The 17627-nt window shown below is 31.4% G+C and overlaps 1 protein-coding gene across 3 annotated transcripts in view; it reads right to left on the reverse strand.

Annotated features, from left to right (window-relative positions):
• The window catches only part of LOC129981598 (protein NDNF-like), a 186004-nt gene that overhangs the window by 24403 nt on the left and 143974 nt on the right, over positions 1–17627 (reverse strand). For all 3 annotated transcript variants that reach the window (XM_056092506.1, XM_056092504.1, XM_056092505.1), the window contains exon 3: positions 6088–6224. In XM_056092506.1, the coding sequence (XP_055948481.1) occupies positions 6088–6224 (137 nt within the window). The remainder of the gene's footprint in view (positions 1–6087; positions 6225–17627) is intronic.

The raw sequence follows: 17627 nt of genomic DNA on the forward strand, positions 1-17627 counted from the left end.
ACAAGAAGTTTTATGATGAAGGTTGAGAGAACCGAACACCTCACGGTACCTTCGAGGGCTCGGAAGAGACATAAAAAAAAAGAAGGCAGCCATCACCTCCCGACGGTTTTTTAATGTTTTCTTAGTCCTCTGCCCCATTCTTTTTTTGAGTAGAACATTTTACGCTTGGCAACGAAGCGACAACAATTTTTACTTCTGCCTCTTTCTTCTTTCTTTCGTTCATTCTCTCATTCTACTTTCTTCTTTCTATTTCTCTGTCTGGAATTATGTTTAAGGCAAAATGGATGGATCATATTTTTAAACGTTTAGTTTGCTTCGCAGTGCAGTTTCTTTTCTTTTCTTTTTTTCTTTCCTTCTTTCTTTCTTTCTTTTTTACTCTCGTCCCTTACTCTTTTCATCGTCATATTATTTTCTTCCATCAGCGAGTTCACTCACCTCCGTCTTGAAAGTGGGAATGAAGTGAGACATTTAAGTAATGGGTGCTTTGGTTCTTATTTCTCGAAAAATTACGTATTGCGATCTGAAAAAACTTTTTTTTTGTCGCTTGCGAATGATATGACAAAATTGACCTTGAAACATTGACCTTCAACTTAACGGGCATATGTTTGTTATTAAGCTGTCTCAACATTCGGTAATGCAACTAGCTGCACTTACTTCTAAGAAAATGCATCGGATTTCTGGTCCATTATGAGTTCCAATACAAGGATTTACTTTTCAGTTTCTTGATTCCGCGAAGCACAAAGATGTTGAACACTGATTAACTATATTGTACAATATTGTTTATCAATATTGCACTATATTGTAGAGCATGTTGTAGTGCATGGGTTCGTCTTGATATCCGTAAAACATTTTAATTTTGTTTTGAACCGTTGTTTTTACTGGTTATACTTTCTTAGCTGCACAACAATTTAAATTAAGGCCCCTTTAGTTTCTTTTTTTTTTTCCACTTCTGAATTTTTTTTGCTTGTAAAATTCATTTGAAATTGCCAAGAGTAAGCATGTAAACATAATCAATAAATGTTAAATTTAAAAAAATGATAACTTTAACCCATTGATTCGAAAAAAGTGTTAAAAAATATTAATTAAATTTGAATTGTAGCTCTTCATTGTTACGCATTCTCTTGCTCTTACTTCTAAGAAAATGCATCAGACTTGTTGTCAATTAACAGTTTCAATACAAAGATTCACTTTCCAGTTCCTTGATTCCCCGAAGCATAAAAGTGTTGTACATTGCTGACCAATATTGTATAATATTATTTAATGTAACATGTTGAATATTATGAAATATTATTTAACGTAGAACATGTTGTGGTACATGTATTAGTCTTGATATCAATCAGACTCTTATTTTCGTTTTGAGTCCTTGTTTCTCTACTAATTAAACTTCGTCAAATATACTATAATTTTAATTAAAATTCTTTTAGTTTTAGTTATCTAACTTTCCAAATTCATTAAATTCATATTCATTAAATTGACAAAAAATTCAGAGAGCTACAAATGATGAATTATTTTTTTGCAAATTGGAAAAAAGTAATAAAATTGGAAATAAGCAATATTAATGGAGGCAATAGAGACCAGGAAAATTTATATTTCGCATTCTTCTATACTGCACAAAAAGTGTAAATAAGTTTTCAGTTTTGGAGCTTTCTATTGTCATATTTTTTAAAAAATATTTTATTTTTAAGAAAATAATGTCCGTTATATTCAGAATGTAGTATATTAAAACAGTAAATTAAACTAAAGTTAAAAGATAAAATTTTGTTGGATGCAAAGTAATTGACAAAATAGCAACTTCCCTATCCTTCCGTGATATTACGCTTTTTACAGCTGTTGTATTGAAATGTCCGGTATATACTGGGCATGATGTAATTTTTTTTAAACTTTTTACACGCAGATTTGAAATATATACATATATGTAAAGATTTTGAGTGAAGCAGAAGGCAGGATTGAAGACATAGACGAGACGTTGTATTTTTAATTCTCTTTAATATCCATCTCGGGAAAGCAATTTATTTACAAGCAGACGCAGCGCGGTACAAAATCAGAAGTCAGAAAGAAGGCGAAAGGGACGAACAAATGATCACTAGTCTTATATAAGATGGGATTTCCGGCCACGCGCCAATTCAATACACGTGCTGACCTTTGACACCTTTTCAAGGGCACCGAAGGGATCACTTTCATTTGATACGTAGTACATATAGCGCATTATTTTTACAGAGGAATTAATTAAATTGAAAGTGGAATTGGATCACGAAATAAGAGAATATTTTTAGAATGAAGTTACTATGGGCTAAATTAAGATAAAATCTTGGAAATTAATTGAATTGAAATTAGAATTAAAATATCATTACACACACACACACACATATATATATAGATAGATATTGTGATTCATGATCCTCAATTTAAGGTATCTTAATGCATTCAGTCTTATGTTTTAACGATAGAAATTACTAAAAACTCCTCGTATAAAAAATCATAAAAGAAGCATATGTTCTTAATTATTTTTTTAAGCATCAATCTATGCAGATTTCTATTAAAATGCGAAGGTCTTTGAACGGAACGGAAAAAAAAAGAAGACGGGAAAAAAACATTTAACCGGTCACAGAACCCGCATATGATTGAGAAAATTTAAATCGTATATCAAAGAGTTATAAAACACAAGAGAAGGGAAAAAAATTAATTACTAAAATATCTGTCACTCATAAACAGTTTTAAAAATCACCGCAACTGATCTGTTCTTCAATTGTTTTGCACTCACATAATGATAAGCTATTGAGACTAGTTATAGCTTAGATAAAAACAAGGGTAGTTCCTTTAAATATTTTACGAGCAGCCTCTCCTAGAAAAGTAGATAGATAAGAAATACTTCTAAATTGGCCGGAATATATTAGAGGATGAAGCCTCTGACAAATTCTGCATTTTGTTTTCTGTTATTTATTGGAAGTCTCTTAGAAAAGAAAGCCAAGATAGGTAGTTTATAAGTCTCTTTAATTAGATATTGTCATAAACCGAGACCAATGACATCTTCCATTGTTGATTGAAAGAGCTTGGTAAAAATAACTCTATTTATTTGCTTTTTGTTGTTTTTTTTATCATTATAATGATATGTTAGATAAAAATATCTAGGAGGAATCTCATTTTTATTTGACGAAATATTAATTCCGATTTCATTAGTATTCTCCTGTTTGCAACACGAACAATAAAAAAAAATCAGTGTATGGATTGTTGTTGCCTATAAGCAAAACTTGATTAGGAAATAAAAAAAAATATTAAACAATAATCAGCAATTTAAATGCGATGTTATTTAAAAGATACTGTCTTTAAAAGAAAAAATTCATCAAATAGTGAAAAAAACACAAAAATTAATGATGATAAATGCTTTAAAATTAATAAATAGAGCATTTGAAATATTGGATTACCTAGCGAGTGTTCAATTAGTTCTATTTCGTAGAAAAAGAATCAAAATTTAGTTTCACAGATTTTAATGGGTTCACGTAAGAAATAGTTCTGATAATTTTCATTCACATTTTAAATTCTGAATGCATTTGCAATTAAAATATTATGGAATTCGTCCTCTTATTACAGTTGTTGTAAACATTTGACTAATTTGTCAAGATCTTTGAAAGGTTCCTTGAAATTGAAACTGACCTTTTAAAATGAAATGAAATTCTGAAATTTGAAAGTGTTAGGAAATTCTGGCATTTGAAACACAGGATCGTTTAGTAGGTATTCAGTTAGTTCTGTTCCATAGAAAAGAAGTAAAGTTTATTTTCATAGATTTTAATGGGTTTATGTCAGAAATAATTATGATTGCTTACACTCACGTTTTAAATTTTGATTACTGTCGCAATTTAAAATATTCTGGAATTCGAAATCTCATTACAGTTGTTGTGAATACTTGACGGATTTGTCAAGATAATTACAATATTTTTTGAATTTGAAACTGGCTTTATAAACTGAAATGAAATTGCAGAAACAGTAATTATCAATAAGTAATGCCAAGGTTGTAAGCGAATTATTTTTCGACACCGAAAATTCCAAGGTTCTGCAGAATCGGGAAGAATTTTTTTTCAGATATTTCAAGAGAATATCTTTTAGACATTCATGATAAATTGTTAGAGGAAGTGAAGTAATTTTATGCTTTATCATCTCATTTCACAACAACGTAGTTAATTTAGGTAGATTGCTTTTAAGAAGAATATAAATAGCAATGGTTTTCATGGTTGAGACTTCCAACATTTTTACATATAACGTTTTACCCTCATAAATTTGTGATTAAGCTTGAATAGCATGGAATAATTTGTAGGGGAAAAGGAAGGACAAAGGAGGAAAAAGATAGACCATCTAGCTTAAAGAATAGATTTGAAGATAGACCATCTAGCTTAAAGAATAGATTTGTAGATAGACCATCTAGCTTAAAGAATAGATTTGAAGATAGACCATCTAGCTTAAAGAATAGATTTGTAGATAGACCATCTAGCTTAAAGAATAGATTTGAAGATAGACCATCTAGCTTAAAGAATAGATTTGACCTTCTAACTTTAACTTAAAGAATAGATTTAGTGTTGAAAGAAGAATAAAATGGCACCGGTTGTAATTTTCACTTTTATAACTGCTTTATTATTGAAGATAGAAAGATTATTCAAATCAGGCACCTACTTTTATACAAGTATCTACTTCATGCGAAATGAGCAGCTTTTGTCTTTAAAATTGTTTGATAGCTACCTCTTCTTTGAAATTTAAAGTCGGAGATCCCTCTTACAAGGGCCGTGGTCCATTCGTGGTAAGGTATTGGCTTCGAAGGCTTTCAAATTCAAGACCCGATTCCACAAAAAAAAAAAAAAAAAAAAAAAAAAACCTGAGCGGTTTGGTGGACGTTAATCCGCCGAGACAACCGCCCTCCCCCCTGGTGAGGTGCGGTAGCTAGGAGAGGAGATGTCTGCTCAGATGTCATCCTATTCTTCTGACAGCTCTGAAAATTACGATGGACATTTCAAAATAGCCTTAGTAGTATTGTTTTAAAATGGGTCATTAATATAATTGAACTGAATTGATCCCAGTTATAGATAGAAATAACATAACACACACTTCTATCAATTTAAAGATGCCCCAGTAGTCTCGATGCACTCTCAGGTTCCAGATTGGAGGGTCGTTGGATATTTCATCACATGGCAGATCAATCTTGTATGTTGAATTTGGTAAAAAGATATCATTAGTCATCGAGTGTAGCGCTTAAGTTTTGAAAGTGAAGTGAAGGCTCTGGACTTTTCCTCATCAACCACATACGATATAAAATGGTGCGGTATTATTAACTGAAAAATATTGATTGATTTAACTATATTAATTTTAGCTAAGGATTGCAGAATAAAATAATTTAAAAGGTAATTTGTTTAATTTCAAGCAGTATAACGCTCACTCCCTTTGAGAAAAAGGAATCTACCTTCGCCTTTAAAACAAGAAGATTTTTATTTTTATCTAGAAGAAATATCTTAGTAATATTTATAATATCCATATAGGTTTATAGGCAAAATATTGGTTATTAAAAATAATAAAATTAGCCAACGGATTTTTTTTTTTATTTAGAAGAAATTTTTCCATGATATTTATAATAACCATATAAATTTATACGTTAAATACTGGTTAATGAAAATAACTCAAATAGCCAACATGTATTTTTATATTTAGAAGAAATTTTTCAATATTATTAATAATTCCCTTATTTGATTATAGCAAAATATTAGCTACTGAAGGTAAGAAAAATAGTGAACAGATTTTTTCGGAAAGATCTATTCAAAATGTTTCACATCTAACTGTAACTGTAAGATCAGAAGTTTTGTTATTCAATTTCTTTTGACAACACAAACCCTGACGGCATTAGAGCTCAAGTTTTATACCACTTGACTTAAAACTGCGACAATCGAAAGCTTCTTTAATATTAATCATGCTGTAGTTACTAGAAATTTTTGAAAATTAATAGTAAAAACATATAAGGCAAAAAAAATCAAAATTTAAAAATACATCCGATGGTTTGTATGTTTTATAATCAATCCTATACTGGATTTTGAAACCATATGGCTTACTTACTAGAGCGATAGCTGGAGTCTAGAGACCCTTGATGGTACAGGCTATGCGATATCTTCCACTCAAGAACACCATCCATGAAGCAAGGAGTTACAGTCACAGATAAAGGTCTGTATCCACTCTCCAGGACGAAGAACCGTCTAAAAATAGAAACAATAACTTAAAATCCTCTGTAGTATTTATCAGAAATGCTTACCAAGAAGTTAGGTGAATTACTGTGCCTTAAAAACTTATGAATGATAACTGGATTGAAAAATTGAAGGTTCTACAATAGTTTTTATGTATACGTCAGTGAGATGAGGCATAGTTTGATTAAGAAACATGAATAGGTTGTGGTTTCTATCTTCCGATTATGCTCTTAATCAAGAATTTTCAATATCTAATAAACTGAGGTTTAGCAATGAGCTATTGTGCTGATTGGCCTAACTGCTGGTGATATAATTTGCTTTATTTCCAATGTTGACTCTGCTCTCTTGAAAATCATGTAGGAAGGTAAAGGAAATACGCAGAATCAAATCATCAGATTTCTACCTTGAGCGTAATCAAAGAAGATATCATATATCAATCATCAATTCATGATTCAGAAATCTAGTTAATATACTAGAACATGTAGGATTAAAACTGCAATCATCGCAGTTTGCTAAACAATAAGTTGTTATTTCATAAGATATAATTTAGTAGAACTATATGATTAAAAAGATTAGATGAATGACTTTCATCAGATAAATGGATTCTACAATAAATGTTTTAAAATTGCGAAAATCTTTGAGTTGTTATTTTATAAGATTCAACTTAATAGAACTATCTGACAAGTCAGATCAGATGAATGAATGACTTCCATTAGATGAATGGATTCCACAATGAATGTTTTAAAATTGAGAAAATCTCTGAATTGCTATTTTATAAGACGCAATTTAGTAGACCTGTCTGATTAATTAGTTTAGAGAAAAGTCTTCCATCAGATGAATGGATTCCAAAATCAATGTTTGGAAATTGTGAAAATCATTTCATAGTGAAAGATTCCGAGATAAATTTATGTAAACTATTTTTCGATACTTAATTTCATTAAGAATGTAAAAGTTGGTATCCTTCCCGGGGGGCACCGCGCAATGAAGATGAGAAGCTTCTGGCATGGTGGTTGGTTCTCGCCACCCTGATGGGTACACGAATAGGTGTGGGTCTGGTTCCTCTCATCGACGATGATACGTACTTCCTTAGGGAAGGGTTGTACCGTAGCCGGTAATGCCCTTAGGACTCAACCATAGTTCCCGTCAGTGTTGTTGTTGCGGCGGTCCAGTCATTAAATAATTTTTATCCGAGTCATTGATATTTAAAAGTTGGTATGCTGTCTCATAGATTTTGCTAAATATTTTAGACTAAGTGAGCTTGAAACACAGCTAGAGTTTTTTTTAACTATGAATTGTTTTTACATAAGGTGTTATTTAATTGAATTAGTCGTGATAAATCTACTGTGTAATTTCCATCAGATATGGATGGATGGATGGATAGTGGGATTTAGTGGCGCAAGAGCCAAATTTGACTATACTGCGCTGGTCATATGGTTAAAATAAATAAGGCGTTTTTATGTAAGATCCTGTAAAATTAGAAACTGATTAATAAAATTGAAAGTCCATGTCATCTAACATTGTAAAATTGGCAATAAATTGAAATGCTAAATGAAATTATAAAAACCAATTGCTTTTAAAAATTTAAAAAGGTTTTTGTGGGGATATGTTTCCGCCAATAAGTGTGTTAAAAATTGCATGAATCATTTTGTGACAAAAGGTTTAGAAATAAAAAAAATGCATTCAATTTACTTTTTTGTGAATAGCAAAAAAATTAAATAATTTATGTCAGAGTTTGTATTTTATTTCTTTTATCATATCACAGTAAAAAATCCAATATGCATAATATTTCGATTTAAAAAAAACATAATGAATATCCCATTTTGCAGAAAACTTTCTTGATTGATACAGTTAAAATTGGTTTAAAAAATCTAAGGAACTAATACTTTATGAAACATTTATTTCTGTTCACTAGTTTATGTTTGAAAAGATGCAAATTTATAATCGAATTTTTATTTATTGATGCGTTTCAAATTTGAAGTTTTGTATAGTTATATATCTTTGTAGAAAATATACTATTTTAATATTTTTGAAAGTTAATTAACAGTTACTCATGAATTACTCAAACTAATATTAAGTTTGAGAACTAACAGATATTCAAGATTAAAAACTACAAAATAAATAAAATTAGAAATTCTGTAATTTAGCGAGGTCATAAAAATGTGTTTTTAAAAAATAGTTTCAATTAAATTTTTTGTTATTCCCTTTTTTCTTTTGTATTAGTAATTGATGTTTAAATTTTATAGCATGAAATGAAAAAAATGTTACATATTGAATTCTATTTATTATTTATTAAAATTTATTAATACGATGATGAAGAAGATTTATTAACGTTTTTATGACATTTCTTCAATTCACATATCTTTCCTGAGAGAGATAAGTTTTTTCACTCAAAAAGTACAAAAAGGTTTGAATTAAATAAAATTAATTCTTATATTAACATAATATTAATTGAAAATATGAGACAATGGATTAAAATTTAGAAGAAAAAAAATTAAAAGTTTTACTCTATTATATATTGAAGGAGAAAGCTAAAAGAAGTCATTAAATAATAAAAGCTTCAGCCACCCTGTCATAAACAACCACATCACAGTCATCACTCATGTTCATATTATAAAGTAATTCACATATCTTTTTTGAAAGAGTTAAGTTTTTTCTTTTATTCATTCACGATTCGCAGCACATAAAACTTAATTCTCGACTCATTTTCTCTTTTGGGCGCTAGAGGGTTGTGTAAACCCCATGAACTCGCCTTAGCTGGCACGACTTCACACGATTCCAGACAACACAGAACACGATCCGAGTACAAAAAGGTTGGGAAGGGGAGGGTAACTGCACCCCAAAACAGAGTCGCGATAAAATGAAGAATGACCCCAGTGCCCTGAAAGTGTGCCAGTGGCGTCTGCAAAACAACAGCTTCCTAAAATTAGACGACCCTGGCTTGTCGTAAGTGGCGCGCGCACAGTAGCTTCCCCAGAGTTCGTCTCAGCCATCCAGTGGTGAATTCCAACGACGTTCTGCGAATTCACAGAAAGAATCAGAGCCGTAGATCTCACTAATGGATCCAGTTAATTATCGGTGATGATCCACCCTTGGCATCTCTGCTTTCCCCAGTTCGGATTTCTCCCTCCCCCCTCCCATCAGTTCTCACTCGACTGATATCTCTTCCATAGAATACAAGAGGGGATTGTTTCGAATCGCCTATTCTTAGCTGGAATGGCCTTCATTCTCTATGAAGGGATGGTAACGTTTCAATACTATGTATCATTCACCAAATGACAAACAGAAATTTCAAAAAAAAAAAAAAAAAAAAAAAAAAAAGCCTTCTAAATCTTGTACTCAAGAAGAGACAGACTAAACAAATCCAAATTCTTTTTTTTTTTTTTTAAAGCAAATAAAAAAATTGGAAAATACCCTTTATGCATGCTATAAAAAATGATAAATTCGGTTTAGAAACATCAAACTAAACAATGGTATTAAACGAGAGAAATGAAAAATTCACTATATAATAGTTTGACACAAAAGGATTTCTAGGTGCAAATCAAATAAATAGTGAATTTGAGCAAACACTTATGAAAGAAAGAAGAAACTGGGGTTTTTTTTTTTGTTAAATAATTAATGATTAAATAAAGAAATATTTATAAATTCTGCGTTATGGAACTTCGAATTTGAAACCGTAAAAACAAAGCAGTGAATTTGATAAAAAAGAAAGAGAGAAATTAGAAAGAAATAAAAAAGGGAATGAACATTAAGAAAGATAAACTAAAGTAGAAGAAAAGTAAACAGTCCTAGAAATAAATTACTAAAAAAATAAATTAAAGTAAAGTAAAAGGAAGAAGAAATTGTTTTTGTTAAAAAATAAATAGTCAATTAAAAAAAGATGGATAAATCTGGCTTTGAACCATAAAAATAAAACAGCGATTTCCATAAAGAGAGAGAGAGAGAAATTAGAAAGAAAAAAATGTTTGAAAGAACATAAAGAAAGAAAAAGTAAAGCAGAAGTAAAGTAAACAGAATTAGAAATAAATTAATAAAATAGCGAATTAAATAAAATTATAAAAAAAAGGAAGAGAAAATGTCTTCTACATAAAGTTATTCTAAACATGAGAAGATTGATAAATAAGACTTTAAAAACTAATCAAACAAAATAATAGGCCCGAAAGAAAATTTTTAAAAGCATGGCCTCTAGATTTTCTAAACAAAGATGAAACAGACAATTATAGTTTATAAACAAAGATAGCAAAAATTAAATAATACAATCAATCAATAAATATAATCAAATAAAAATATTGTCACGTAGATACTTTAGTGTGGAAAGCAATGACACGCACAAGAAGTAGAGCAAAGCCAATTTATTAACTCAACTCTGAACTGAGAATATAGTGACTGACAAATCTGCTTTGATACTAGCAGGGAAAGTTCCAGACTACTTCTCTGGTTTGGTTTGGTTATATTAACGTCCCGTTTGAAGCAACACTAGAGCTATTTTGGGACGGACCTCGTAATTTGGAACCGCGGTCAGATGACGAGGACGACATCTGAGCTGGCACCCCCCCTCTCCACACCACACCACACCGCACCAGCGGGAGGACGTTTGGTCATGACGGATTTAACGTGCAACAGACCCCCTTACAAGACGGTTCTTCGGTGGAATCGGGTCACGAACCTGAAACCCTCCGGTTCCGAAGCCGAGATCTTACTACCAGGCCACCGCGGCCCGACTACTTTTCTGGAGACAGTAAGTAAAGTCCAGAACACTTGCCTGGTAAACTAAAGAAATGTCCAGAATCTTCTGGAACATGAAATAAAGATAAACATAAAGACAATGAATTAAATATTTATACAAACTGTGAATCGCATTGTCTCTAGCGGGATTCGAACACACAAACTCTTGACTATGAGATCAGTGCCATGACCATTCGGCCATGGAGAGCCGACTGCCTCTTTTCAATGTGGCAATATGTGATAATTGTAAGAAGTTATACAGATTTGAGAAATGGCAGAAAGTTGGCAAACTCAACTGAGAAACATATAAAACAAGTTAGTAATTTAAAATAAATAAAATGTAAAATTAAAATAAATAAAACAGAGATTCTTCCCTGATAAATAAAAAAGTTTCACTGAATGTTTGAAACTATGGATCAAAGACTAACTTAATTTTCTGAACTCTCTGATTAGAACAAATAATATACGAGCAATGATGTACAAAAATTTATATTTAATATTTTTGCAGATTACGCGAGTACAAATATAGAAATTAAACGAGTTTTACAGATTACATAGCAAATAGACTTAAACACATTAAAATCAGACAAGAAATGAGACTCATATCTTTAAAAAATAGTTTTTGAGTTTTAATATAATGTAGCAATAATTTTTGTCAGATAATATTTTCAGAATGTACAATGGCTCAGTTCAGTAACATAAATACCTCGTTTATAAAAATAACACTAGGATATTTTGGGACGAGTCTCGTAATTTTGAACCATGGTCAGAATACAAGAACGACAAGTGGGCTGGCACACCCTTCTCCTAGATTCTGCCTCACATCAGTGAGTGGACGTTTGGTCCGACGTATTTAATGTGCACTAGACCCACTTACAAGATGGTTCTTCTATGGTATTGGGTCTTGAACCTGAAACCCTCTGGTTCCGAAGTCGAGACCTTTTACATGAAATCACCGCGGCCTTCAGGAGTGTATAATGAAAAAGCATAAAAACTGGAAGAAGTTTAAATTAATATATTTTATTAAATTTTTGCATTTTGTACTGTTGACAATGTTCTTCCTCTTTTCTAAACCCTTTAAAAAGCCATTTTTTCCTAGTCATGGTATATTAAATATTTTTTAGGATTAAGGTTGGCTTAAGAAAATTTACTCATGTAGTTTATTGAATAAATTTAATTAATTAATTAATTAACTTGGTTAATTAATAATTAAATGACAAATCGAGACACGCCATTTTCTGTAAAATAAGGAACTGAAGCATTTAAGTTTTTGTCTTTTGTAAAATTTGTCAGAACTTATGCCAACCTACATAGCTTCCTACAAAGATTGAGGAATTTGGTGGGAAGTATACTTCCCATGGCCCAAGGAAAGGTTAAAGAGTACTTGTGTTTAAATTCTACGAGATCGGACAAAAGCTTCTTACTCGTATGAAAAGACAAATAAATATCCATTTATATACAGATATATAGATATATAGACAGGTTACACGTAACTACTACATGATCTATGTAAAATTGAATGATATGTCGGTTTCATGTAGTAAAAATTTACATTGATATTATGTTGATGCTGAGTCTGAAACAACATTAAAGCATTAGCACGATTCTGTCATAGAATTTATTAATCACCACACAAGAACATTCATTGAAGCATCTGCATAAGTAAACAACTCTGAAGGAGCGCTGTCAAAGTAACTATTACAACTAAAGAAAATTGTAACGAATTGCTTTCATTAAGATTTTAAGCTGTTCTCATTATTATATGTAATTTCTTTTCACAATCAGTGCGAGCTTATAAATATATTTCTCAATAATTCTTCAATTTATTTTGTCAGCTGTCACTGGACACTTAACATTAGCCGCTTTTTTCTTTCCTTTCCCCCTGAAGACAGATTGACTCACTGAAGGAATTCTGGGAAAGATAGAATACCCCACTTCCTCGAGTGCTATCTTTTAGAGTCGACGAAATGCACGCGAGAGGCGTGGATTGTTTGTAGTTAGTAATTCCATCAACGAGAATTCATTTTTTCTCGCCTTAAAGATTGATTAGATTAACAGTTCATAATTTCTACAGAGAAGGAGGAAAGTGCTATTGCCTCATATTTGTTTCTTTTGTTTGGCTTGGACACATTTTGCTTTTGCACCATTAACTCATGACTAGCTAGCCAATCAATAAATATAATGAAATTGTTTCAACTGAGATGATTATTTTAACTATTTTTGCTCACAAATATTGAAAAGTTTGTAATATAAAGTTTTACCACTCTACTAGAACTTTATCCGATTCTAAGTGCGGTTGTAATTCAAAGTTTAAAATGCCCTGCTATAAAATATTTATCAAAATATCGGATATAACAAGCGTTTACAATAGCACATATGACATTTCGATTTAATAATGGAAACCATTAACGGCATATCGCAGTTTGTAACATTTTGACAATATTTAATATAATTATATTAATTTTGACAATATTAATATAATTTAAAGAGAAGATAAAGTATGCTAGCATTTTAGTGAATTTAACACAGTGGCGCATATAGCAATTTGATATTGTAGTGGGAATCATTAGTGACATATCGCATTTTTGTTTGCCTTAGACAAATTTTGCTTTTGCACCATTAACTCATAACCAGCTAATCGACCAACAAATATGATGAAATTGTTTTAAAAGGGATAATTATTTTAACTATTTTTGTTTGCAAATATTGAACATTTTGTAAGATAAGGTTCACTAGTACTTTATTCGACATCAATTGTGGTTGTAATTCGTAGTTTAAAATACCTTTCTACAAAATATCGCCACTACTAAATCAAAATATCGTATATAACAACTGTGTATAGTAACATATATGGTATTTTGATTTAATAAGAAGAACCATTAGTGACATATCGCAATTTGTGACATTCTGACAATCACATACCATATATGGTGCAGTTAAAGTTTACTTATATTTTAGCGAATTTAAAACAATGGCGCGCATGGAAATTTGAATCATTATGGAATCATTTGTGACATATCGCATTTTATGACATCACATATCATATTTAAAGCAGATATTTATATTTTAGTAAATTTAACACAGTAAATTTGATATAATACATTTTGATATAATAGGGAAACCATTAGCGATATATTTGATAGTGTGTGACATTTATTTATCGATATATATGCAGTGTGTGACATTCTGACTATCACATATCATTTATAGAGCATATAAAGTTTACCTATATTTTAGCGAATTCAATACAATGAAGCACATGGAAATTTGATATAATAGTGGGAGTCATTAGTGACATATCGCATTTAGTGACGTTGCGACAACCACATATGTAAATATAATTTAGGCAGATGCGTGGCCAAGAAGAAGAATCATTTGAAATTTTAATTAATTTTTTTTTTTACTAGGGAGGCACAATTTTCATACAAAGAATAAGAGATGCAACACAAGAGCAGAAGAGAGAGAAACTTTTCCCCTCAGTGATTTTACTATGAGATTTGGTAAGGATTTCTTTTGCACGTGTCGACTTAAGAAAGGGAATCTTAGGTATTTTTTGAAAGAATGTTGTAAATATTAGGGGTTTTGCACTCGGAACGTGTGAAATGCTTCCCCTTCACTCGGAGCGTGTGAAAATGCTGAAGACAGCTGTTTACCATAGTAAGGATTTAATTAATTAAATAAATAAAGTGGGAATTGGATCAGGAAATAAGAGAACAGTATAGAATAAAGTTAATATGGGTTAAATTGAGATAAAAATTAGGAAATTAATTAGTATTTAAATTAGATTAAGAGATATCATCACATATATATGGAATAAATCCTTATATTTCAGCAAATTTAATACAGTTACACATTTGGCATTTTGATGTAATAATGGAAACCAGACATATCGCATCAAGTGACGTTCAGACAATCTGATATCATACATAGAGCAGATAAAAAAAAAATTTGAAAATTTGACTTGAAACATTTTGATACAACACGGATGATGTGATGACAAAACAGAAATAGTTAGACAAAAATATTTCAGTTGCATCCGAAGTTAACTTTTCAAGAAAGAGTTTACTTATACTATTTTGTTAAAATAAATGCAATCTGACAAATTCGTTATACGACATTTTGATATAACACTGACGATATGATGATGAGAAAAAAATTCATTAAAAGTATATATCGATGTGACGTTTACCGGATAGTAAAAACTACTTCAAGAATATTCATTTTTAAATATATTATATATATTTAAATTATTAATTATTTTATAAATATATAATATATCACTATATGGAAAAACGCCATTTATTTTGTTTTGTTCTCTTATTAATTCGACTCGTAAAGTAAACGCTAGTTTATATTTCCAGCTTTGAATCAAAAATTAAATCCTTTAATCTTCCCAAAGACAAAACTGGTGCTTATTGAATTTCAGTAGCCTTCATGAGAGCGCATGCGCGACGTCTACTTAATAATATATCTCAAATGTCCTCTAATGACTCCGAGGTCTTTCATCCAATCCCTAATTCAGCTAATTACAGTAAGTTTGACTCAAACCAACCATAATACCAATTATAATGACAAGCATTAATTTTCGTGCTGAAGCTAAGGCTTTATCATGTCAGAGTAGTGAATAGAATCATGGTGCAATGAAGGGATGGTAATGACCTTAAAAGCTTCCAATTTCATGAGTATAATACTTGCAATTACCATTAGAAGCTCAAACATTCATAATTATTCGATAATTATTATGACAGATATTATAGTAAAGGAAGTAATCAAAGGAAATTAATAGCATTTAGCAAATTTCATTGCTTTTACTTCTCTAGTACTTTATTTTATTTAATGAGTATTATTTTTTTATTTTCTTGTTTAATGGAATATGGAAGGTACTGTAATCGGTAAAGGTTTCGACCTCGAAATTTTGATTAGTCTCTGAGTTTCAGACCTCTTTGAATCTAAAGAATGCATGCTTGGAATTATATTTGTGTGTTACTCGAAATTTAAAGGATTCTTGAATTTAAAAGTTCTTGTTCTACGTACTTCTACTGTCAGTGGACTGCAAAAAGATGTTACTTATTAACCTAGAACTACCATAACTGCACAAATTCGATTATACAGAATTTTTGTGTAAAATTAAAAGATTATAAAACAAAGAGAACAATTTGAAATGTTTTGATTATTTTATCCTAACATTTATCAGTGGGCCGGTCAAACTGCTTGACTATCTGTGAATTCCGGATGGTCTGGTGACAGCAGAAACTTAAAGGATTCTTGAATTTAATAGTTCTTGTTCTACATACTTCTACAGTCAGTGGACTGCAAAAAGATGTTACTTATTAACCTAGAACTACCATAACATTTGCAGAAATTCGATTATACAGAATTTTTGTTTAAAATTAAAAGATTATAAAACAAAGAGAACAATTTGAAATGTTTTGATTATATTATCCTAGCATTTATCAGTGGGCCTGTCCAACTGCCTGACTAGCTGTGAATTTCGGATGGTCTGGTGACAGCAGATGATATTCAAGGATACTTATATTCTTCCTTGGAGGCATGAGTTATGGGTCTTTATCCAAATATATCTACCTCAACCGAGTGGTCTGTGTATCACCTAACTGCAGAAATTCTGAGTTCGTTGATTTACAATGGAGTTGTTAATGCTTATCTGAGAGTAAGACAACTAAAACTGCAACGAGCTAAAATGATGAATCTATTATAGGCCTAATATATCAAAATTTACAATTTATTTGAAATAAAAGCTCCTTGGAAATTTACACATTTATTAGAAGTTTATACGTTAAATTATAAGTCTATACATCGTTAGAAGTATATACATTTATCTCTACTATGCGCATCTACAAACGCATGTCTGCAAATAGATCTGCCAATTTGCTAAACATGCGCACATATGAACAGAATAACTAAAAAAAGCAGCATTTAAATAAATGAAATTTGATACGCGTTCTTGACATCAAGATTAGACATATTGTTACGAATTTTACCGGGGGTTCGTTTGGATAGTGGGAGTTATATGGTGTGGAGAACGCTCAATCAGCAGGCGGCAGTAGAAAATAAAACAACGACGTTTATTTACATGAAGACACACAAGACAGCACAAGGACGACAACTATATACATCACAGAAGACGATTATCTTCAGCCGAGACGTGCAGCATACAAGACTCTCTACTGCAGACAGTAGCGCACAGCTTAGTTCAGCACTAGTTTCACTCCGTCGCTGCTCCGCTTATTTCTGGAAGGCCAGTTCTTTAGCGTCGATTCCGACTACTCTCGCGCTCAATTCACCGTCGATCCCGCCTATTCATCTCTGTCGCTTCCGACTATTCTCGCACTCCACTGGTTCACGACTACCCGGCAGCTGCGGCTGCTTCCTTTTATAGGTCTCAGGAGGCGGGGCCAGAAGCCTCTCAACCAATCAGGAGCGTTCGAGGCGTAACTCGGTTCCTACTGGACGGCTCGGGAAAATTCTCGATGTTTCAGGTATAACCTATTTTGGCCCCAAATTCGTAGCCAAGTCGCCAAATGGTAGCCAAGTTTGTCACCAAGCTCTGGGACCTCCTATGGAACCAACTATGCTGGGAAGCCGCATCACAGATTCGTAACAATATCATAGAGTATTTACAAATAAATTATATAACTAGGCATACATTATTTACAAGTAAATTATATATCTAGA

The sequence above is a fragment of the Argiope bruennichi genome, chromosome 8, assembly GCF_947563725.1.
Source record: "Argiope bruennichi chromosome 8, qqArgBrue1.1, whole genome shotgun sequence".
Classification (NCBI taxonomy): domain Eukaryota; kingdom Metazoa; phylum Arthropoda; class Arachnida; order Araneae; family Araneidae; genus Argiope; species Argiope bruennichi.